Genomic DNA, 22,672 nt, shown 5'->3' with positions numbered 1-22,672 from the left:
GCTCGGGCTAGGTGGCTCAGGTGCAGTGGTGATGTCTGGTGTTTGGTTTTAGCAGTCCTGGGTCCTCACAGTTCTTCTTTGGTTGCCTGCAAATTCAGGGAAGCAGCTCCTTTGCTCTAAGGGAGTTGATCTGCGAAGCACTGGCAGCTCTCACTCTTTCTTGGAGGCTACAGCTGCAGGGCAGCTCAGTTGCCCCTCAAGGTTCAGGTGCAGCTGGCAGGGAGCTCCTCAGTTCTAGGGTAAGTGGGTCTCTCTGACCACTACTTTTGTGTCCTGAGAAGATCTGAAATCATGGGATCTCAGGGTCCCCTAAATACTCAACTTAGGGGGCTTTAAGGGGAGTGAAGGGTAGTAGCCAATGGGCTACTTACCCTCGAGGTCACTACACCCCCTAGATGACCACCTCCTGTGGGAAGTGGACATCAACCTGTCCATAGTTCCTAAATTCCACTGCACACAAGATGGTGGAATTTCCTAGGATGTGTCTACTTCAGGCTGGACATCCTAGGGGTGTGACTAGCCTGGAAATGTAACACCCCTTTTGCATAGCTGATTTTCCCACCTGTCCAGGTGCCAAATGGGCCATAGGGCAAGGGGGTCGGTATGCTCCTCTGAGGAGTCAGTTCTGCATACCAAAGGCAGTGGGCTTCTTTGAAGCCTCTTGCCTTGGATTGCAGAATTGCAGGTCATCCTGTTGGTATGGGTGTGTAACTCCCCTGCAAGAGCAGGCTGTGTTTCTGACCTCGGAGCAAAGGCTCTCACCCTTTGGGGCCAGACTCTAATCTGTTGATGGCAGACTGGCTAGAACTAGTCAGTGAGTCCACCAGCAGTTGGTAGGTTTTTTTGGGGAACCTCTGGGTGCATGTATTAATACATCCATCAGTGAGGGTTTATTAATATGAGATGTTTGATACCAAGCATCCCTAGTTTCAGTGAAGTCATCATGTAGCTGGGGAACTCGTATTGACCAGTGTCCAGGACAAGTATGTAAAATGGCTTCACTGCACACTTATGTCTAAGAACCATATCTGCTCTTGCAATATAATGCACCCTGCCATAGGGCTCTAAGGCTTGATGGATGGGTGACGTACAAATATCACATGCAGTGTTTAAGGGAAATGGCATACAGGCTGTGTGCTGTGTCATGTTTTCACTTTTGGGAGCACCTTGTCACGCAGCCTACAGAGGTGCTAAAGCGGCCTGACCACTTGGGAATCAAGTGACCAGGTGTCTTGTTTTGGGGAAGGAACACTGGCACTGGGGACCTGGTTAGCAGGAGCCCAGTGCATTTCAATCAGAGTTGCATCAAAAAACAGGCAAAAAGTGGAGGGGGTACTGCAACTAGAACCCGGTACAGGGTGCCAGTGTCCTTCAGGACACTGATGTTCATCATGAAGAAGGGGGCAGATTGCTGCTCCTCATTCCAGTGATGAAAATGCCAGTGGACCAGACACATTACCTAAAACAGAGTTTGACTCCCCACTTGGGCCTCCAATGGAGGAAAGTGCTTTACTGGCAGTGGCGATTTAAAGGGCAAACAAAAAATTGCAGTTATGCACTAAGCAAATAAACAAATGTATTGACTTACATTTTTCAGCTACTCTAGCGCCTAAGTCCATCAATGCAATTTGCCCCTTTGGTAGGCAAACCTATGCATTGTGGGTAGGGTTTCCTGTTAGAGTTTTGTGATAGCCAGTGGAGTTCTACAGTGTTTTCACAACCTTTTAGTAGCTATCAGTGATTATATATTTCAGCACCCCAAGTATTTGCTTGAGACCTTGGTATACCAGTGTTTATGAAATACAATTCAGCGATCTTGACTGATCATATTTATACTGTCACATGGCCAGCCATCTGAGTATGACTGGTGACTACACCTCTTGCATCTCATCCCCATTATTTTAACCAACTGGACAACCCAATCATTGTCCGAGGCAGTGTCCCTTCAGAACTGCACCTTTGGTGGTTTCCTGAAGACCAGGCTACCATTCCTTCTTGTGTGTGATCGACCTGGTTTGATATGCTCCCTTGAACAAACTCAAATATGCTTAACCCCCTTTACTATAATCAGCAAGGCAACTCGGAAATGTGCACAAAAGCATTTCATGAAATGCTGATAACACAAGTGTACAGTTCATACCAGCCTGAAAAGCAGTTCTAACATTTAAAAGAAACTTACCTTGTTGTCTTTTTTTGTTCGAGCAAAATCAGCTACACCTGCTACAGCAGAAAACGTCCCGTTGGTAAAGTCTATGCTTGTACCTGATGCCATGTGGACTGTTGTCTGAATTCCAAGCAGAAGAGAAGTCTCTGAAATGTGACTTTTTACCTAGCTCGACTCCAGTACTTGCTTTCTTTTGAAATTAACCTCATTCTTTGTAAGCGCCCCTTGTGGTGGAGCAGCTTGCGTAAGGCTTAAAATACTGGTGCTGAACCTGTCACAGCGACTTCAGAGTTTGACTGATACTGGCGCACAGAAAAAAAACATTGACAAATCCAATAGGGTTCAGCTATCCGGGAGCTAGAGGCATTAGCAGTGTGCATGCATTTGTGTGTATCAATAAAACCAGCCCCAGAGCTGTACACAAATGCATTAACCTTAAACACCTAAAGCTCTTGGATTGCCGAGACCTACTGGCTTTGGCAATGCTTGTTGTTTTACCTACGTTGTTTTGAAACCCATGGATGGGACAGTAGCATTTGTACAGGATTGAAGGAATGTTTTCGCCTTTTATATGTCCAACCAACAAAGGGCTTAGATCGTCAAAAGTTTTTTATTTGTTGCCTGGTCGCTCCTCTCCTATAGCTGCTGTCACTCAAAGCAGTGGCTTTGGTAGCCCAAAACAGGCTTTTTTGTCAAATAAATCCCCTAAACTGCAATGACTGGCCAAAATTGTGAATGACCGTGAGCTGTATGAAAGCCAGTGTTTGAAATTGGTGCACTTGGCATGTTGCTAGACACTACTGTGTCCGCTGGTTTTACGCATGTGTAGTGTATAGGGTGCTTCTTCTGAACCCTTGCCAGTGGGGGAATATGGCGACTGAATGACAGGTGGGAATGGGAGGGTAGCACTGGGAGCAGTGAAAGGGCCATCACTCAGTGTGTGTGCCCAGCCTATACCTCTGGTGCTCAGCGAACAAAGTGAGAAGAAGGAAGCTTAAGAGGGGTGAAGTGGAACCTCCTATACAAGCTTTCCTGCTGTCGAATATGGCAGCCCAGGGAGAGCTGCTGCTGTTTCTTTGCTGGGCAGCCAGTGAAGAAGGTAAGAGGCGTGCAGGCGTGGCTCGCATCTTCAACGAGGGGGTGGGCAGCATGTTGGAGCAGGGAGTGGGGGAGGGGGCACCGCGTGGAAGCAGGCAGTGGATCAAAACAATAATTAAAATAAAAACTGCTCCTCTGCCCTAATGGCGGAGCCGCCTCTGGGGGTGTGCTCTGCCTGTCTGAGAATGGAGTAGTGGACAGAGAACCAACACGCAGCCTCCGCTGGCTTTAGCCCAGTGCTTTTGGAATTGGTCTTGGAGGTAGTAGCAGTATTCACAGTGGTGGTACAGCTGCTTGGGGTGGAAAACAAAGGGGTGTTGTGGCACCACCACTGATGAGTTGCACGCACCACACAGACACATCCAGATGAGGCATGGTCACACAAGGCAGGTAACTCTTCCAATGCAGGGAAATAGTGTTTCGTATTAGGATGAGGCAAATCTGTGCATGGAGGAGCCAGCCAGAGGTGATTGCTCTGAGTGGACCAGGGCAGGGTGCAGGCATGGCAGACTTCATGGGAGATGGCTCTTTAAGAAGACACTGAGCACTTCATGTTGTAAAGCCTGCCCAAAACAAGCAACCCTAGGATCTGTCTGAACCTCCAACTCAAGCGTGATTACAGAAAGGGCAAATGAACCACACAGGTGCATCTAACTGTTGCCACTGAGAACGGTGGAAGAAAAAAAACATTTTTTTTTTTAAGAGCGCTGGTGAAAAGCACTCTCAAAACAATAAAAAGGTAGTAGTCCCGAAACAATGCCCTAAAATGGCCACTGCATATGTTTAGGAGTAATTAGTCCATGCTCTCGGTGAGGGATAAACCCTGACAGAGGCATGACGCATGCATGCCCTGGACAAATGGGGACATTTAATAATGGAGTGACGATGGAGCTAGCAAATTAGAAGCCTATGGGCGGACCGAAGCCCACAAACTAGATACACATCTCTTTTAGAGACTGTACATGTGCGCCATCTAGAGCTGAGACCTAAAAAATTGCAATTGCTTCATATGATATAAATCCTAATTAGGTGACCTCACACGATTAAAACCTGTTCACTTTTTATCAACTTAACCACCGTTAACTTGCCAGTCAGTGGCAGTGTGGTGGCAGTGTGTCACCTTGGAAGAGAAGTAGTCCAGCTGGTGTTACATTTGTTCCTCCAAAAGTAATTCAATTGTTTTCTGAAAGGACTGTGTGGAAGAAAAAAAGGTGCAAAATTATTAACAAGTGTCTGCTTATGGCCTGAAAAACATGGTGGTTTGCCAAATCACAAGAGCTATTCAGGACAACTCCGAGGCACCCACACAGGTTTCAGATGCCACTTTGACAGCGTTTACAATAGGTGATATCTGGCAACCTTAAAAGTATGCAGTTTGCTTTTGTTTGAGGTTCCTTTGTGACGTGTTCTTCACCACTCATGAAAGAGTGCTAATTTCATGGGTGTGACTGCAGTTTACTCCCCTCACGTCTTTTACTGTCTTAGCGTCTCTTGTTCAGGTGCCTCTTGACAGGAGGTGCTGTCTCTCACCCATTGAGCCACATTCATGGGTGGGGCTGCACATCTAGTCTTTCTGCTTGGTCTCACCTACCTATGACCTGATTTTATTTTCAAGCTCGCCCACTCTAATTTGCCTCCCAGTAATACCGTGTGCCTCTCAGACAGCAGCAGTGCCCAGGCAATTATTATTTTTTTCATAATCTTTGTTGGTTTGTGACACAATAGCAGGGTGACCAGATTTTAAAGAACCAAAAACTGGGTCAGGACAGGAAAAAAAAGTAGGACATAGCCTTTAGCCTTTCAATCAATCAATACATTAATCAAGCAATCAAATTTCTTAAGTTCGCTACTCACCCAGTAGGGTCTCGAGGCGCTGGGGGTGAGGTGGTTGGGGGGGTTGTTACTGCTCGAAGAGACATGTTTTGAGGTGATTCCTGAAAGTTAGGGGGTCCTGGGTCTTGCGTAGGTTGGTGTGGAGGGAGTTCCAGGTTTTGGTGGCGAGGTGGGAGAAGGATCTGCCGCCGGAAGTGGTGCGTTGGATGCAGGAGACTGGTGTGAGGGTGGGGTCGGCAGAGCGGAGCTGGCGGGTCGGGATGTGGAAGTTGATTCGTTCGTTGAGGTAGGCTGGTCCGGTGTTGTGGAGGGCTTTGTGAGCGTGGATTAGGATTTTGAAGGCGATCCTTTTGTTGATGGGCAGCCAGTGTAGGGATCTGAGGTGGGCGTTGGGGTACACTTTCTGGCTGGAATGGAAGGATGGACTCATGTACAACTCTCCCCAGTTGCCTCTCCTGCCTCTGAAGAAGATAAAGCAGATTGGGCCGAAGCCATTCTCATGGCACTGGACTAGGCCAGGAGAGTGTGGCGTTCATAGGTCCTGAGTATTTACCTCCCGATGAGGTTTCCACTTTGAGAGGACCCACTGTCTCAGCAGGATGGGAAGGTTCTACATCCAAATCTCTACAGCCTGCACCTTTCTATGTGGAGATTGAGTGGTGGCAACTGAATGCATTTTATTTTTAGACCGAGGTGGCCAGACCCCTTTTCCACAATTCTAGCTACGCGGGGTGTTGAAGTTAATTTGCTTTTTGGTGTGGTACTCAAAATCCATCTATCCACTTAAAAGCCATAATTTCTGATGTTTTTGTTTGTGCTTTTGTTACTCAGCTAGGTCTTGCAGTAGGCCCAGTGAAAGGGTATTTATCAAGGTTTTCTGTGTATACCTAACCTACCCTCTTTATTTAGCCACTGTTTAAGATGCATTTCATAAGAGGTTTGACTCTCATATTTTCCACAAACCATTTTTTATGCCTTTATGGCATCTTAACTTGGCCTTGACATTCCTCCAGTGCGTGTCCTTTGAGTCTATGCAGAGGTTTTCATAAAGCTTTTAACACAAATAGGCTTCCTCATAGCAATTACATCAGCATGCCACATGAGTAAAAGGAGGCTCTTTCGGTCCAGCCACCCAACACCACCTTTCTGAACAGATTGAATCTGAAGACCCTGGCAGCCTTCCTATTAAAGGTTAATTGCAGCGCTATACTACACCACTTAGACGCATGCTTGAGGAGTCCTCCAGATCCAGTGTATTGTCTTAGAATATTCTAATGGTGAGGAATCTGCAGTTAAGGTAATTGCCACAAAGAGCATTACTGAACATAAGTAACTTTTTTTTCTTCTCTTCACTGTGTGTGTGTCTTCTATCTAATCCAGTGATCTTCTGCATTTCATTTTCAGCTCTTTTGCTCGCATTTCTTTCTGCCTTCATTGCCTCTATCCCTGATTTCTCTGCATTAGTTATTTCCTGCCATTCTTTCCTCTGTCTCCTATTTCACATTTCTACATGGCACCCCCTCTGTGCCACTATTACCATCTGTGTTCCCTGCCATGCTCTTCTCTCTGCTTCCTAGTTTATTCTTTCCTTGTATGGATCCCCGTCTTACCTTCTACAACCACCTCCACCTGTGCACATAAGTCTTATTTTTTATTGCCACATTTGTCCCTTTTTTGGGCTACGAATAACGTAATCTACAAATGCAGGGACGGATGTCTGCAGGCCTCCATCACTTCATTCTCAGCCAGTGCAGTGGTGTTCGCAAACATAACCATGCCTTGTTATAAGTATGTTCACATTTTGCAAATCCTTCAGCGGCAGATTTGTGCATCCATCACAGCACACAATGAAAGACAAGTCGCAAAGCATACAATGTACAAAAATACTGAATTGCTTATATAGAGATATTACATCAATCCTTAATTAAAACTATATACTACATAACTAAGCAACACAGTAGAACACATATTAATGGAGCAATTTATGACTGCCAAGTGACAGGATTGAAATTGCCAGTAAGCTTGGGGCTTTGCTCATTAAAGCGCCTGAGGTGGACCGACCAGGGGGAGAGTATGTAATTTGGATGGAGGAACCTTGCTGGCATGTAGCAGCTGAATGAAGGTTGAACTGGGACATGAAAGAGCTCTCCCATAGGCAATGATATCAGTGCATATGTTGCAAACCTGATTAGTCCTTCCATTTCTTTTGCAGTGACTTGTCGTGGTAGTGAAGGCAGTAGGTTCTGAGGCAGCAAGGAAAGAAAACTGCCTCAGAGCTCGAGGGATTTAGGAACGGGGTTACTAATCAGAACTCTTTAGCCTGTGTGTAGGAAGTTGGCTCTGTATGTGCTATTTCAAAGTAAGGAATAGCATGCACAGAGTCCAAGGGTTCCCCTTAGAGGTAAAATAGTGGTAAAAATAGATAATACTAATGCTCTATTTTGTGGTAGTGTGGTCGAGCAGTAGGCTTATCCAAGGAGTAGTGTTAAGCATTTGTTGTACATACACAAGACAATAAATGAGGTACACACACTCAGAGACAAATCCAGCCAATAGGTTTTTATATAGAAAAATATATTTTCTTAGTTTATTTTAAGAACCACAGGTTCAAATTCTACATGTAATATCTCATTCGAAAGGTATTGCAGGTAAGTACTTTAGGAACTTCAAATCATCAAAATTGCATGTATACTTTTCAAGTTATTGACAAATAGCTGTTTTAAAAGTGGACACTTAGTGCAATTTTCACAGTTCCTGGGGGAGGTAAGTTTTTGTTAGTTTTACCAGGTAAGTAGGACACTTACAGGGTTCAGTTCTTGGTCCAAGGTAGCCCACCGTTGGGGGTTCAGAGCAACCCCAAAGTCACCACACCAGCAGCTCAGGGCCGGTCAGGTGCAGAGTTCAAAGTGGTGCCCAAAACACATAGGCTAGAATGGAGAGAAGGGGGTGCCCCGGTTCCGGTCTGCTTGCAGGTAAGTACCCGCGTCTTCGGAGGGCAGACCAGGGGGGTTTTGTAGGGCACCGGGGGGGACACAAGTCCACACAGAAATTTCACCCTCAGCAGCGCGGGGGCGGCCGGGTGCAGTGTAGAAACAAGCGTCGGGTTTTCAATGTTAGTCTATGAGAGATCTCGGGATCTCTTCAGCGCTGCAGGCAGGCAAGGGGGGGATTCCTCGGGGAAACCTCCACTTGGGCAAGGGAGAGGGACTCCTGGGGGTCACTTCTCCAGTGAAAGTCCGGTCCTTCAGGTCCTGGGGGCTGCGGGTGCAGGGTCTCTCCCAGGCGTCGGGACTTTAGGTTCAAAGAGTCGCGGTCAGGGGAAGCCTCGGGATTCCCTCTGCAGGCGGCGCTGTGGGGGCTCAGGGGGGACAGGTTTTGGTACTCACAGTATCAGAGTAGTCCTGGGGTCCCTCCTGAGGTGTTGGATCGCCACCAGCCGAGTCGGGGTCGCCGGGTGCAGTGTTGCAAGTCTCACGCTTCTTGCGGGGAGCTTGCAGGGTTCTTTAAAGCTGCTGGAAACAAAGTTGCAGCTTTTCTTGGAGCAGGTCCGCTGTCCTCGGGAGTTTCTTGTCTTTTCGAAGCAGGGGCAGTCCTCAGAGGATGTCGAGGTCGCTGGTCCCTTTGGAAGGCGTCGCTGGAGCAGGATCTTTGGAAGGCAGGAGACAGGCCGGTGAGTTTCTGGAGCCAAGGCAGTTGTCGTCTTCTGGTCTTCCGCTGCAGGGGTTTTCAGCTGGGCAGTCCTTCTTCTTGTAGTTGCAGGAATCTAATTTTCTAGGGTTCAGGGTAGCCCTTAAATACTAAATTTAAGGGCGTGTTTAGGTCTGGGGGGTTAGTAGCCAATGGCTACTAGCCCTGAGGGTGGGTACACCCTCTTTGTGCCTCCTCCCAAGGGGAGGGGGTCACAATCCTAACCCTATTGGGGGAATCCTCCATCTGCAAGATGGAGGATTTCTAAAAGTTAGAGTCACCTCAGCTCAGGACACCTTAGGGGCTGTCCTGACTGGCCAGTGACTCCTCCTTGTTTTTCTCATTATTTTCTCCGGCCTTGCCGCCAAAAGTGGGGCCTGGCCGGAGGGGGCGGGCAACTCCACTAGCTGGAGTGTCCTGCTGGGTTGGCACAAAGGAGGTGAGCCTTTGAGGCTCACCGCCAGGTGTGACAATTCCTGCCTGGGAGAGGTGTTAGCATCTCCACCCAGTGCAGGCTTTGTTACTGGCCTCAGAGTGACAAAGGCACTCTCCCCATGGGGCCAGCAACATGTCTCGGTTTGTGGCAGGCTGCTAAAACTAGTCAGCCTACACAGATAGTCGGTTAAGTTTCAGGGGGCACCTCTAAGGTGCCCTCTGTGGTGTATTGTACAATAAAATGTACACTGGCATCAGTGTGCATTTATTGTGCTGAGAAGTTTGATACCAAACTTCCCAGTTTTCAGTGTAGCCATTATGGTGCTGTGGAGTTCGTGTTTGACAGACTCCCAGACCATATACTCTTATGGCTACCCTGCACTTACAATGTCTAAGGTTTTGTTTAGACACTGTAGGGGTACCATGCTCATGCACTGGTACCCTCACCTATGGTATAGTGCACCCTGCCTTAGGGCTGTAAGGCCTGCTAGAGGGGTGTCTTACCTATACTGCATAGGCAGTGAGAGGCTGGCATGGCACCCTGAGGGGAGTGCCATGTCGACTTACTCGTTTTGTCCTCACTAGCACACACAAGCTGGTAAGCAGTGTGTCTGTGCTGAGTGAGAGGTCTCCAGGGTGGCATAAGACATGCTGCAGCCCTTAGAGACCTTCCTTGGCATCAGGGCCCTTGGTACTAGAAGTACCAGTTACAAGGGACTTATCTGGATGCCAGGGTCTGCCAATTGTGGATACAAAAGTACAGGTTAGGGAAAGAACACTGGTGCTGGGGCCTGGTTAGCAGGCCTCAGCACACTTTCAATTGTAAACATAGCATCAGCAAAGGCAAAAAGTCAGGGGGCAACCATGCCAAGGAGGCATTTCCTTACACTGTGCCAGACGGACTGTGGGAGTCGCTGTGGGTTGAGAATCTCGGAGCCTGGTTACTCAAGCTAGACTTCTGGAAAACACAAAAGCTTTCTTTTCCTCTGGGATCGTAGGGAGAGTGTGCGTAGGATTATGAAGGACTCCCCTTTTATAGGTCGAACCTCGCTTTTGAGAATCTTGTGCTCAGTAATGGGCTTGGAGGCCGCCCATAGGTCACCCTTCGTTGGCATCATTGTCGCCATTCTCTGCCTTCTTGTTTGGGCGGCGCTTGCCTGGTGTCACTTCTTTTTCATGCAGTGGTGCACGGACCAAGTCCAGATTCGTTTGCTCTGATTAGTGTCCTTCCGCTGGCCATCTGCTGCTCGCACTGGAATTCACATTTCCAATCGCTAGCCATGGCCCCTTTTGAAGCCTTAGCTGAGGGATTTTAATCCAGAATAAAGCCACAAACTGAAGCTGCGTGTATGCAAATGCTCATTGTTCAGTGGCTGACTGAACACTCCCCGCTACCCCCACCCGATTGCCAATGTCAATATTTCGCCAATGAGCATGATCTAGTGTGACAGTGCTTGTTTATATGGAAATCCCAGTGGTGGATCAGAAAGGACTCCTTGGATACCAGACAATCCTTTAACATTTTGTAAGCCAGAATGCCCAAAATAGGAATTCAGAACTTAACAAGTGGCCAGGCTGTTTAACTGTGAAATACGTGTAGATTTATACACATTTCTTCATTGAGAAGATGACCCTTTAATAAAGGGAGTATCTGTGTAACAATCATTTTTGTTTGCACCTTTATCATCACGGAGTGTCTGACTTTGCAGCCCCAGTTTTTCGTTATTTGTCCCCTGATGGAAAAAGGGGAGGCACAATCGAGAAACCACATGTACCAACTTTGCTAGGGGGTCAGATTTAATCAGCAATGTTCACGTCTTTACGGGGAACCTACACATATACGTAAACGCTTCATATAAATAGTGTTGGCCTGTCTCTGCAGTGAGAAGTCCTCGTATGTACACGTTTCAGCACTGTTGTCCTTTCATACTGGAGTATCCTGAGCGCGTGGTCTGATGTTTTAACCAGTCTTTCAGCCAGCATTTCCCTCTGTCGCTTGTACATTTGTCTACCTTTGGCTACATTTTCAAAACCGGGTCAAGAGAATAATTACACTGATGTTGATGTCCTTTTTCCTGTACTATGTAATGGCAGTTTCCTATAAGGAAACTAATTTAAGACCAAGATGCACATTTTGAGTTATTGGCATAATATTTATTTTTGTTTGCACCAACTTTTGTCTTTTAGTCGGTTGCTGACATTGGAAATCGATTCAACTCCTTTACGGATGGCTCTTGTGCCATCCTGCCCAGATCGTTACCTCCTGGCTGCTTGTGAAAATGGTTGCTTTGCCTGGAACATCACTCTGAACACACAACAGGGAAGAAGGTAATGCAGATCCTAGTAAATTTGTCATCCACAGAGCTTGTTCCTTTTGTTTCTCCTGTAGTATCTGCATATTCCCTTTGGGTGTGGTGATTGCAGACCAGTGTCCTGTTCTAGTTCTATGCTATGCCTACATCTGTCCTAATGTCCATAAGTAGCTAGGTTACAGCTATGCCATCCTGAACTCTCTGAAGGTGACAAACATGCTTACATGTCTTAACTGTCCTTAAAGCGTGTGGATTGTAATCGATGGATCTGTGTCAATAGTGGGGTTTAATTGAAAGTGCAACAAGTGTCCATCACTCCATTAAAAGGCTTGCATGAACCTAGGCTCATACAGATACCAGACCTCTGCTTATGTGCTGCACCTGTCTGCTTTTCCACCTTTGGTGCTGTAAGCCATGTTTGCTACTTGTGGGCGGAGTTGCGCATTGCAAACCACAATTTTATTTTTACATTTATGAAATACTCCATAAAGTTGTACAACATTTATAATATTGATCCGTACTGTGCTTTAGTGATTCCGTGCAGGACGTTCAAGAAATGTTTTGCAGCTTCCCTTAAAGGTATATACATTCATGATAATTACGGTGGAATGTCACCACTTGTGACAACTTAAACATGGAAAGTCACCCCTTTTTCTTGTTTTACCGAATTTTCATGTTACATGGTGTCTTTCTTTAAGATGATTTATCTTGCTGTGTAGATTCAGTAAGATTGGGGGATTTAATAAAAGCATGTTAAACCAAAATCAAATTTGCCACATACCCTGCTTCTCCCTTTTAGGTCTGCAGCCGGCAGTCCACTCCCTTACCCTCTTGTTTTGACATTTTCACCCTCTATTATGTTCTCCAAATTTGCACAACGGTGTGTTGCCTTGCAGATAGGTTCATGCTATATGAATCCTACATTGCATCAGCATTGCAATGTCTTCAGCCTTTCGGTTGTCCTTTTCTTTACATAATGGCAAATGCCAGGTCTGATGTTATTGTTGAATGACCTCTCTGGTAAACGTTTGCCTCTCCTTGGAGGGCATTACCGAGAACCTTTCTCTTGTTTGTACCCATCTCTTGAGAGTGGATAGATATGCTAGACTTGCCTTAGAACCTCCGAATCGGCTATAGCATTGCAGACTCCAATCCTAATCCAGTAAATGAAGATTGATTTCCACGTTTTTCCCAGGCAATGTGAAGTCGAGATTCAGTTTCCTATTTACGAGAAGGAAGATAAGGAAAGCGACTACCACCTGGTAGATGGATTGGCCTTTTTGAATGATGACATTGTTGGTAAATATAAATTGACATAATTACAAAATCATATTTATTGAAATGGTTTCATGTCAGGGCTTCATCCTTTTTGTACATTACTAATCATTGAGGTAAATTTGTGGATTTCAGATTCGGTATCTTGGGTGACTGACCTCATGGATTCTGGTTGTAGCAGTGGCCATGTTTAGGATTAACATGTAGGCCAGTGACACAGTGAAATGTTATCAGTCATTGTTACACGTTAAAGATATTTCTAATTATATGTTATCAGTTAAAACTCTATGCTGCTGTCCTGGCTGTTGCAAGCTGTTAGTGAGGTGTTTTTTTTTTTTTTTTTTTTTTGCTGCATCATTTTTACTGTAAATTGCTTGCATATCTGGTGCACATCCTGGACACTTTCTTGTTGCTGTGGTACTATCTAGCACTCATTCTGTTGCGTCTAGGAGTACCCGTACCCCCTGTATTTTTAGGTTTGTTTGCTCATTAAGTAAATACTTGTTGCATCACCTTCTGCAACAGCTATTTCTGAATATTCTAGACCATTGGTTCTTGAGGTCCAGGGATTAAAAAAAAGAAGAAAACCTGTTTATTGAACATAAGAGATTGCCAGGAACAGTCGCCCACAAAGGCGGGTAATCATGTACATATATACAAACCCATACAGTGAGATACACATATAGATGTGCCATGTGAACATAACAATGAACTGTGCCACATTAGTAATGATTATTGAGGTTGTATTGTGTGTGGGGCGGCAAGATTTGTCAATGTCCAGTATAGGGGATGTGGCGATGTATTTATTTTTGCATTGGGGGCTCATTAGTGATCTGTTTCGTATTCCTAGATATGTTGGGGAAGTTTGTCAGTCGGGGGCCCTTTTAGCCTCAACGTGGCTGGATCTTTTACGAGCAGGTAATATCGTAATTAGAGTCCTATGTGTGCGGCGCTTGCTGCTGCCTAATAATGTATGGCGGGTTGGACATGCAGGTTACCACTTGGGTTGGAGGAGACTATTTGTCTATTCAGCACCATGTAATACACATAGGGCTCAAGGTGGGTGCCTCATTCTTGGCTTCCTTATTAACAATAAAAGCATCCCGTATTTCAGAGCCTCCCTGGGCCAACCCTCTGTATTGTAATTGGCGTAGTGTCTGAGCTTCCGCGTGGGAGCATTGCAGCAGGTCACGCAACCAATTGGTATATCCCGGGGCGTGTGGGGACTTCCAGTGAGTTGCCATCAAGCGCTTAAACACTATGAAAGCAGATCAATAAATCTGTGTAACTGTTTGTCCCCTTTGGCTTGGCGGCGCAGACCCAGCAGGCAAGACTCGGGTTCCATATTTAGAGTATGATTTGTGATATCGGCTATGGTGTCAGTGATACGTTGCCAGGCTGTGGCTAATGGGGAGAGCATATCCACACCATATGGTAGAAATCTGCTGATGGCTGCGCGCATCTGGGACATAGCGGGTCCCATCCAGGGTATATGAGTTTTATGCGGGATGGGGACAAATAAGAGTGATGCACGTAATTAAACTGAGTGTAACGGAGTCTAGTGTTGCGAGAAACATTTTTGACAGCAGATAGTGCTGCCGTCCAGGCGTCTGGGGATGGGAGTACCTCGTCCCATCAGGCTTTAGCGCGCATCAGTTTGGGGCAGACCCGAGCTAGTAGTGTTGAGTATAATCTTTATATTGCACCCCTTGTACTCCCAGCCGAGAGAGTCCATGTAAGCAGCTGTGATTCTTGCGGTTCAGCACCACCCTGTTACCACGTGACACCCAGCAAGTGTTTGATTGCGCGGTATGTTAGGAAGGTGCCGGCATAAATCCCTACAGTCTCCATAAGCTCACTAAAAGATCTCAGTGTGGAGCCCACGTAGAACTCTCCTATGTTCACCAGACCCAGTTCGCGCCATTTAGACACGTCATGATGCTTTGTCAGAGCATGGGCCCTAGGTAATTGTGTCCATGGGAGCAAAGGTGAGTATGGCATCTGGGAGCCTCTGCCATTGACATATCTCTGCCAGCACGATTTCGCTACCTCTAGCAAAATGGAGCCATGTGGTGAACGGTATGATCCGTCTAACAGCCAAGTTAGCACCGAGAGCAGCGCTAATGTTTTCGTTATCACTGTACGTTCTGCTGAGGTGGTCTCGCCAAGCCATTGGGCAGCCGTGTTATACAGTTCGAGATTGGACATACCTAGTCCTCCCTCCTTCTGTGGATATTGTGTTATGGACAGCGCTACTCTACATCTGTCCCTGACCCATAATAGGTCAGTCATTATTGACTGCAGGGACTTGAAGAATGAGCGAGGCAGGACAGTCGGGAGTGCTGTGAAATAATATAGAAATCTCAGGAGGGAGAGCATTTTTGCGATGGCCCCCCACCCCATAGGTGATGAAGGAAGGGCCACCCAGAATGGTAAAGAGCCGCGGACTGAATGAAGAACCCTGTCTGTTGCCTTCCCGAAGATCATCTGCGTAGTGATATATCTGTATGCCCAAATACTCATAAGTAGAGTGGCACCACAGTAGTTGATAATTTGGTAGGATCGAGCGGAGCTCCAATGGTTCGGGGGGAGAGGGAAAATGCAAGATTTAGACCAGTTGACCCGTAGGCCAGAGATGGTTGCAAAAGTATCAAGTGTCTCCATCACTCCGACCATGGAGGTAGCATGATCGCACAAATCTATCAGGGCGTCATCCGCGTACAAAGAGATGATATGTATTAATTTCCGGGATGCCCCACATATGTGCCCGCATGCGTAGTCTAACAACCAGAGGTTCCATGGCTATTGCGAAAAGTAGGCGAGACAGCTGACAGCCCTGCCTGGTTCCCCTGCCTACTGGGGAAGGACTCTGTTATGACTTGCCCCGTTTTGACGTGGGCCGTCGGCTTGGCATACAAAGTCTTGATCCATTTAATGTATCTTGCGCCAAATCCCATTGCTTCTAACGTGCCAATGAGAAAGTATCAGACGCCTTTTCTATATGCAGTGACAGGGCCACCGCACCGGGGGGGAGGGGAGACTCGTTGTTGTGTACTATACGAAGTAGTCTCCTGATATTCAGGAAGGTATTTCTACTGGGTATGAAGCCCGATTGATCCTCATGGATTAGGTGTGGCAAAAAGGAAAGGAGTCTGTTGGCTAAGATTTTCCCCAACAACTTAGTCTGAATTGAGCAAGGAGAGAGGGCGGTATGATCGAACATCCAGAGGGTCACGACCAGGTTTTGGGAGCACAACTATAAGAGCTTTGTTCATCGAGTCCAGCAATTGCACCCTATCGTATGCTTCATTGAACGCTCAAAGCAATGGCTGTAAAAGGTGATTAGCTTGGGATGTCAAGTACTCCACTGGCAGGCCGTCCGACCCAGGTGCCTTGTTATGGGCCATCTGTGATGGCGCTAGACGAATTTCCTCTATACCAATTGGGCCATCTAATGTCTGCCTGTGCAGTCTGCAGGTGTCTGTGGAGGGAAGCAATTAAAAAGTCAACCATTTGCTCTACTGGCGGGGGAGGAAGGGGCGAGTATAGGTGTAGGTAATAGGTGTACCAGTAATAGGTGTAAAAAGCTTTAATTACCACTTGTGAATTTACTATCGTCCCGGAGAGTAAATGGATTGCACCTATGAGCGAGGGCTGAGTAGTCTGTCGAACAAGCCAAGCCAATAAGCAGCCCGCCCTATCGCCCTCCACGTATTGACGTGTCATATAATATCTATAGTCCTGTTTGCTCAATCTAGTATCTGCCTCTCTATGTCTGTCTCTCAACGATTGCAGCTCCTCAACTGGCATCTCATTACCTGCTACTGCAATCTCCGCCTCACGCAACCTGGACTCCAACCTTGCAATCTCTCTCACCAATACCCGCCGAACGTCCACAAAGCAGCCATGCAGTGGCCCTGCACCACTACCTTGTGGGCATCCCACTCAGTTGCGCGGTGGGACGTTATATTATCATTCAGGGGGAAGTAATTGGTTAAGCACTGAGCAAGGTCAGTACAGAAGGGAGGGGGGTGGGGCGCGCGTCAGTTAGTGCTTCTACCTGCAGGCGCCATGTGGGGATCTGAGTGCGTGGTCTCCCCCAACCTAGTACTGTGCGTAGTGGGCTATGGTCTGATACGGTGCGAGCCAGATAATCCGACCCTTGTATCTTGTGTACCATTGCCGGCGATGTGAGGATCATGTCTATTCTGGTGTGTAAGCTGCGGACAGGGGAGTAGAAGGAATACTCGCGCTGTGTTGGGTGCCCTAAGCGCCAAACATCACCCAAGCCATTTTTCAACGTCCAATCCTCCAGTTCGCGTGAGATCTGGCTGCTCGGGCAGTCTGAAGTGGTTGGAAGGACCTATCTATGTGAATGTCCAGGATGCAATTAAAGTCCCCAACCCAGATGCTATCTACTGCTGGATCTTGGAGTAACCCTGCTGATCATGTATGTAAAAAGCTGTGTTGATTAGTATTGGGAATATATAGTGCCACTAGTGACAGTGGTGCACCATCCAGGCTACCTTCTAGCACCACATATCGGACATCAGGATCAATCTGCATGCGGGCGACCACATAGGGCACCCCTGGGGCGATCCAGATCGCTACCCCCCAAGGGTAAAGGACGAGGACACAGTCCCAAACAATTGCCCTTTCCAGTTTATTCGCGTTTTGTCGAGAGTGGCATCTGACAGTTGTGTTTCTTGAAGCGTAGCAAAATGCATCTGGTATCGTTTCAGATATGCGTGTATGCGCTGTCGTCTGCACGGAGTCGCCATCCCTCTCACATTCCATGTAAGCACGTTATACCTAGGGGGGGTGTGTTTGTCCTTGTAAGGTCATGGAAATGTGGAGAGGTTAGCTGGTGGGGGAGCGCAAGGAGCCCAGCCCATGATGACCCCTTAGGAGCATCCAGAACATCCCACCCTGACGTGTTCGCCCCCAAGAGCCTACAGCGTGCTCGCCGCCTTCTAGGATAAGTGTGATGTGTGGCAGTAATGAAACAATCTCATGAGAGAACAGTGGGAGAACCTCTCTGAAAAACAACAAAAAAGAAACCAGAACAGCAATATTAAACAATGGCACTAAATATGCAAGAGCGAAACATATCCTGCAAGCAGGTATAAGGTTGAACAGGCCCATATGGAGTGGGGCGTGGATGATGTAGGCCAACTCTGGGGGGGGGGTTCAGGTTCCCAGCCCTACGAATGGTCACGCTCGACCCGCTGCTCAGTACCCCACCGGGGGAGGCTCCGGATGTGTGCCATGTGTCCAGCACCGCGCATCCGCCGGTTCAACAATGGCACCCATGGCCAGTCGCGCGGAAGACCAAGGGCACAGCACGTCTTCGGACGTCTAGATGCCGGAACGAGTGGTGCAGTTTAAATGTCATCAGCCGAACGTGGGGTGAGAATCCGACCCGAGAGGGAGTCCGCAGATTCAGAGCGGGACTCGTGTTCAGGTTCAGCGTCCACTTGATCTGACATCACCGCTGGGGTTCGGCAACAAATCGCGTTGCCTCCCGTATTAGACGAGAGCGCTCCTCCACCACTTGCTCTGGTGTGGGCTTGATCACCGAGCGTAGCGGCGCTTGCGTTTCTCCTTGGGGGACGACCAGCCCTCGTGGGGCCAAGTCCAGGCGTCTTCTGGAGAGGTGAAGATATGCACCTTAGACCCATCCTGTACACACAGTTTGGCAGGAAACAGGAGCGCATATTTAATGTTGTGTTGACGGAGGCGCTCTTTTACTTGGTAGAAGGAACCACGTTTCTTCTGAACTTCCGCGGTAAAGTCCGGATAGGCCGTGATTGATGCATTTTCAAATGGCAGAGGGCCCGTCATGCGGAACAGTTGCAGTATTAGGTCCCTGTCCCGGTTATTAAGTAGCCTGGCTATCATGGGATGAGGATGCGCTCCTGGTAGCGGTGGTCTGCAAGGACTCTGTGGCCCAGTTCAATCAAAGAATTTTGGGGTTTTGTCCCACAAGACCCTCTCTGCCAGCCATTTTTCTACAAACCGTTCAGCTTTAGGGCCCTTGACCTGCTCTGGGAACCCCACTAGGCGTCTTGATCTGCCTTCGGCATCTTCAGCCCGTCAAACTCATTCAATAGATGCAGCATCTTCTCCTGTAGTGTTCTAATCGACGGGGACAGCTCAACCCGGTCTGCCAGCGCACGATGGCCGGTCCAGAGTAAGCTGACATCCATTATTACTTCACCGATTTTTCGATTCAAGGGTGGTTTTGGTGTCCACAATGGCCTGCAGCACCCTCTCAAACTGTGAAGTGTGATTACACAGAGTAAGTTCCATCTGCTGCAGTGCCTAAAAGGTTGTGTCCTGCTCTTTAGATGGGGGCGTCCGCCGTGTCCATGGACCCTGTGGCCACTCTCGATGCCTTTTGGCTTGCCCATTTGACCCCTACAACAGTGGAGAAGGTCCCCCGAGGAGGGCCCACTGCCCAGGACCACTGTGTGTGCATCAGCCCAGAGGAACGGCGCAGGGTGAGGACTTCCAGCGACCCCTTACGGTGACAATAGGGTCCAGTCACCTTATATCGTGACCTTTGTTCCTCTGGACCCCTTCCTGGCAGGTAATGGTTATGGCAAATCCCAGGGTTTGGCCCAGTTTGACAATTGTGGGGCTGCGCGGTGTCTCCAGGCTCTACGCTGCTGTGCTGCTTGCGTATGGGGCCAATTCTGCCTGCCCGTAATCATGAGGAGTGTCTCATCGCGTACCCCAGGGCTAAGCGGCACGGGGGCCAGGGGCTGTACGCACTCAATTGAGGGCCCCAGCATCTCCATGACAGACCACAAATCCTTTGTCCTCTGGCTCGGCTACGCTGCGCAGCGCAGCCCCTCCGCGCTGCACCTCACCTCACCCCAGCCAACGGCCACTAGCCCGCACAAGGGGAAGCGCCCAGCCATGGATTTTCGGGCCCGACATGCGCCGCCGATAGGTCGTTTTCTATGTCCGGCATACCCGCGCGGCTGCACGCGGCCACGCACAGCTCAGTCAACATCCGGGAACGGAGCGCAGCCCCTCCACACTCCGATTAAGCGCTGCGAGTCAGCCGGTCCCCTCCTCTGTCTCTGCAATGGTGTCAGGCGCTCCCGGCAGCAGGGGCACATGACCGTGCCGCAGGCCCCACCTCTCCAAGCCCCGCGCTCCTCAGCTCTTCCTCCTCAGTCACGCACTCGCCCGGCCAAGGTTAAAACACCACCGGAGGCACCAGGTCAGCGGGGAGACATGCGATCCACCGGAAAAGACTGGGGATCGCCGTTTTGCAGGAGATTTTAATCAGCCGGGAGCGGAGCTGCAGGTTATGCTGCTGCTCCGGTCGCCATCTTGGCCATGCCCCCAGGTTCAGAGATTCAAAATGTAAAACTGAATTTTAAAACGGTTAGTAAAGCGTAAGGAATTTGAAATTGGAGGCTAAAAATTAGGTTACGATCTGGAGCTTCAGTGTATTTCTCAAATATATTGATCAACTCTTCCCATTCAAGTGGAAAGGTACCCGCTAGAGCAGAGGTCTTCAAACTGGGGGGCGGGCCCCCCTTGGGGGGCCTTAAGTGATCCCAGGGGGGGGCGCCAAACTCTGGCCAAAATAAATATTATACAAATAACATGCCTTTGTTTTAAGCAAAAGCATGTTATTGCAGTTTTAAAAAGGTAACAGTACTTAACTGCGATGTTTAAATAGGTTTAGACCTATTTAAACATTGCCATCTTTCTAAAATAATTGTGAAAAATTCTGAGGGGGGGGCCAATGATTTTTATTTTTCAACTGGGGGGCGCAGCATTAAAAAGTTTGAAGACCACTGCGCTAGAGCAAGGAAAGTCGGAGGACCAATGATAGCATGAGAAGTGTCTTATGTGGCAGAAGAAGCAGCAGCGAAGTTACACTACGCTAAGGATTTTATAAGCACCACTAATAGTAGAACGTAATGTTCACTTATAACAGTGGTAAAGGCAGCTTGTCTAACTCAACCTTGCACAGTGCTAGTGGCTTAGAGGTGTACCTATGACCAAAGATTGTCATTGAAGGCCTTGACACAAATGTGCTGTTGTCCACAGAGCGCTACGAAGAAGTCTAAAAGCAAATTGATCAGGCGGTCTCTCTACCAATTTTAGTCCCAAAGATATGGGATCATTCCTACACAGAAACCTGCTCTGTTGTGGCTACGCATCTTGGTTAGGGCCTCACCCAGCAATTATTCATACTTCCAGAATTTATATTCGTGCAAGAATCTTGCTTGCTTTATCAGTTGAAATGCAGCCTTGTTCCAACAGTGTAAAGCACACCATGCCATTCTTTTCTTGTTTATTATGCAACCATTGGCTTGGCGACCCTAGGGTTTGGAGGAAAGTGAGAGCTTCAAGTTGCTTTTCAAAAGTCGGTCTACCCTCTGAGAGGTATTGCTCCTACACTTGCCCATTTCTGATTGCAAGACAGTAAAGGAAGAAAGGAAATTATTTGGCATCTCAGCCCAAAGTTATAGCTTTTCTCCATCCAAAACTAGTTTTGACTGTACTGTAAAAGGTAGCAATCCTATAAAGGCAGATAGTGAGATAGGTTTGTATTCTCTAGGAGAAATCTTTTTGGCTGAGGTAGGAATTACATAGTTGACAATTTTTTACTCCAGTTATTTCCTTTTTGCCTTTTCTCTTTTTTTTTTTTTTTTTTTTTTTTTTAAGCATTGTGGCTAGGCCATATGTCTCCATTGTCCGTAGCTGAAAACCAAACTTTTATTGATATTTTACTGACCTATACCTTGGGATTTTCATTTTGTCCCAGGTATTGTCAGTTAACCCTTGCCATCAATGACACGTCTGTGTATAGTCTAGGGGTTCCATGCTCTTTTCTTGTTGGGTGGTTGCCATTAACCACTTCTAGTAGTGATTTTGGATATGGGTTTTATGCCTAACAGAATGATTGTATGAAAGCTAGCAATAGTAAAGAACCATAGTTGCGGATAAATATATTTATTTAATTTCTTCATGAATTTTGTACACTTCTCACTCTTTCCATACAGAGGTATCCATACCAGTGGAAGTCAATAGTTTGTAATTCCTCCATACTAAATCCACCATAGTGATTTTAGAACTGCTGTTAAATTCCATAAATATTAAAGTATAGTTCATTTATGTTTCAGCTTCCAAAAGTGCCATGCAGGGTTCCATATATTTATGGAGCTGGAGCCAGTCTTTGAAGAATCAGAAGAACAAACGCGGTAAAAAAGTAGATGCCTACATTTTGGCAGAATTACAGTGGTCCCAGACAGACCTCCCGTATCTTATGCTATGCAGCTGTCCAGGTGAGTAGTGGAGATTAACATTGCATTACTTTAAAGAACTTGCATTGGTATACACTTTTTTTTTTTCTTTTTTTTTAGTACATAGTTCTTTTCCTAGCAGAAAGAAAATGCAACTGACCAACCCCAAATCCAGTAATTCACAATGCTCTTTAGAAATGGATGTTCTTACTTAATTTGAAAATTCCAATCAGGCTGTGTCTTGGAATAATTTTGCCACATGAATGTAGGGTCCCTGGCTAACAGAAGGGGCAAGTAGGAAAAATTAAGTCCAGTTATCCTCTTAGTAATCCCCTGCAATAATATCTGCACATGCTAATGGGACGTTCTGTCTACTAGGGTTTCCCTTTGCAGGATCCTCTTGCATTGTACTATTCTCAACCAGATAGCATCCCCTCTGTTCTCTAGCAGCTGCTTTTTCATTTACAGGATGCTGGCCGGGAAAGTGGGGAGGTGATTTTACACCACCTTCTGAATGCTCATGTGAGGGTGCTCTTTCTTTCCTTTTTTTTTTTTTTTTTTTTTTTTTTTACCCCCAGGAGTTTCAGGTAATA

The 22,672-nt window shown here is 47.2% G+C and overlaps 1 protein-coding gene across 3 annotated transcripts in view; it reads left to right on the top strand.

Annotated features, from left to right (window-relative positions):
* LRWD1 (leucine rich repeats and WD repeat domain containing 1) overlaps positions 1-22,672 on the top strand; it is a 185,111-nt gene that overhangs the window by 129,219 nt on the left and 33,220 nt on the right. For all 3 annotated transcript variants that reach the window (XM_069226701.1, XM_069226700.1, XM_069226702.1), the window contains 3 exons: positions 11,405-11,545; positions 12,725-12,828; positions 21,960-22,121. In XM_069226701.1, the coding sequence (XP_069082802.1) occupies positions 11,405-11,545; positions 12,725-12,828; positions 21,960-22,121 (407 nt within the window). The remainder of the gene's footprint in view (positions 1-11,404; positions 11,546-12,724; positions 12,829-21,959; positions 22,122-22,672) is intronic.

The sequence above is a fragment of the Pleurodeles waltl genome, chromosome 3_2 (assembly GCF_031143425.1).
Source record: "Pleurodeles waltl isolate 20211129_DDA chromosome 3_2, aPleWal1.hap1.20221129, whole genome shotgun sequence".
Taxonomy (NCBI): Eukaryota; Metazoa; Chordata; class Amphibia; order Caudata; family Salamandridae; genus Pleurodeles; species Pleurodeles waltl.
Note: the sequence above shows the minus strand (reverse complement) of the source record. Positions and strands in the feature narration are given on the sequence as shown.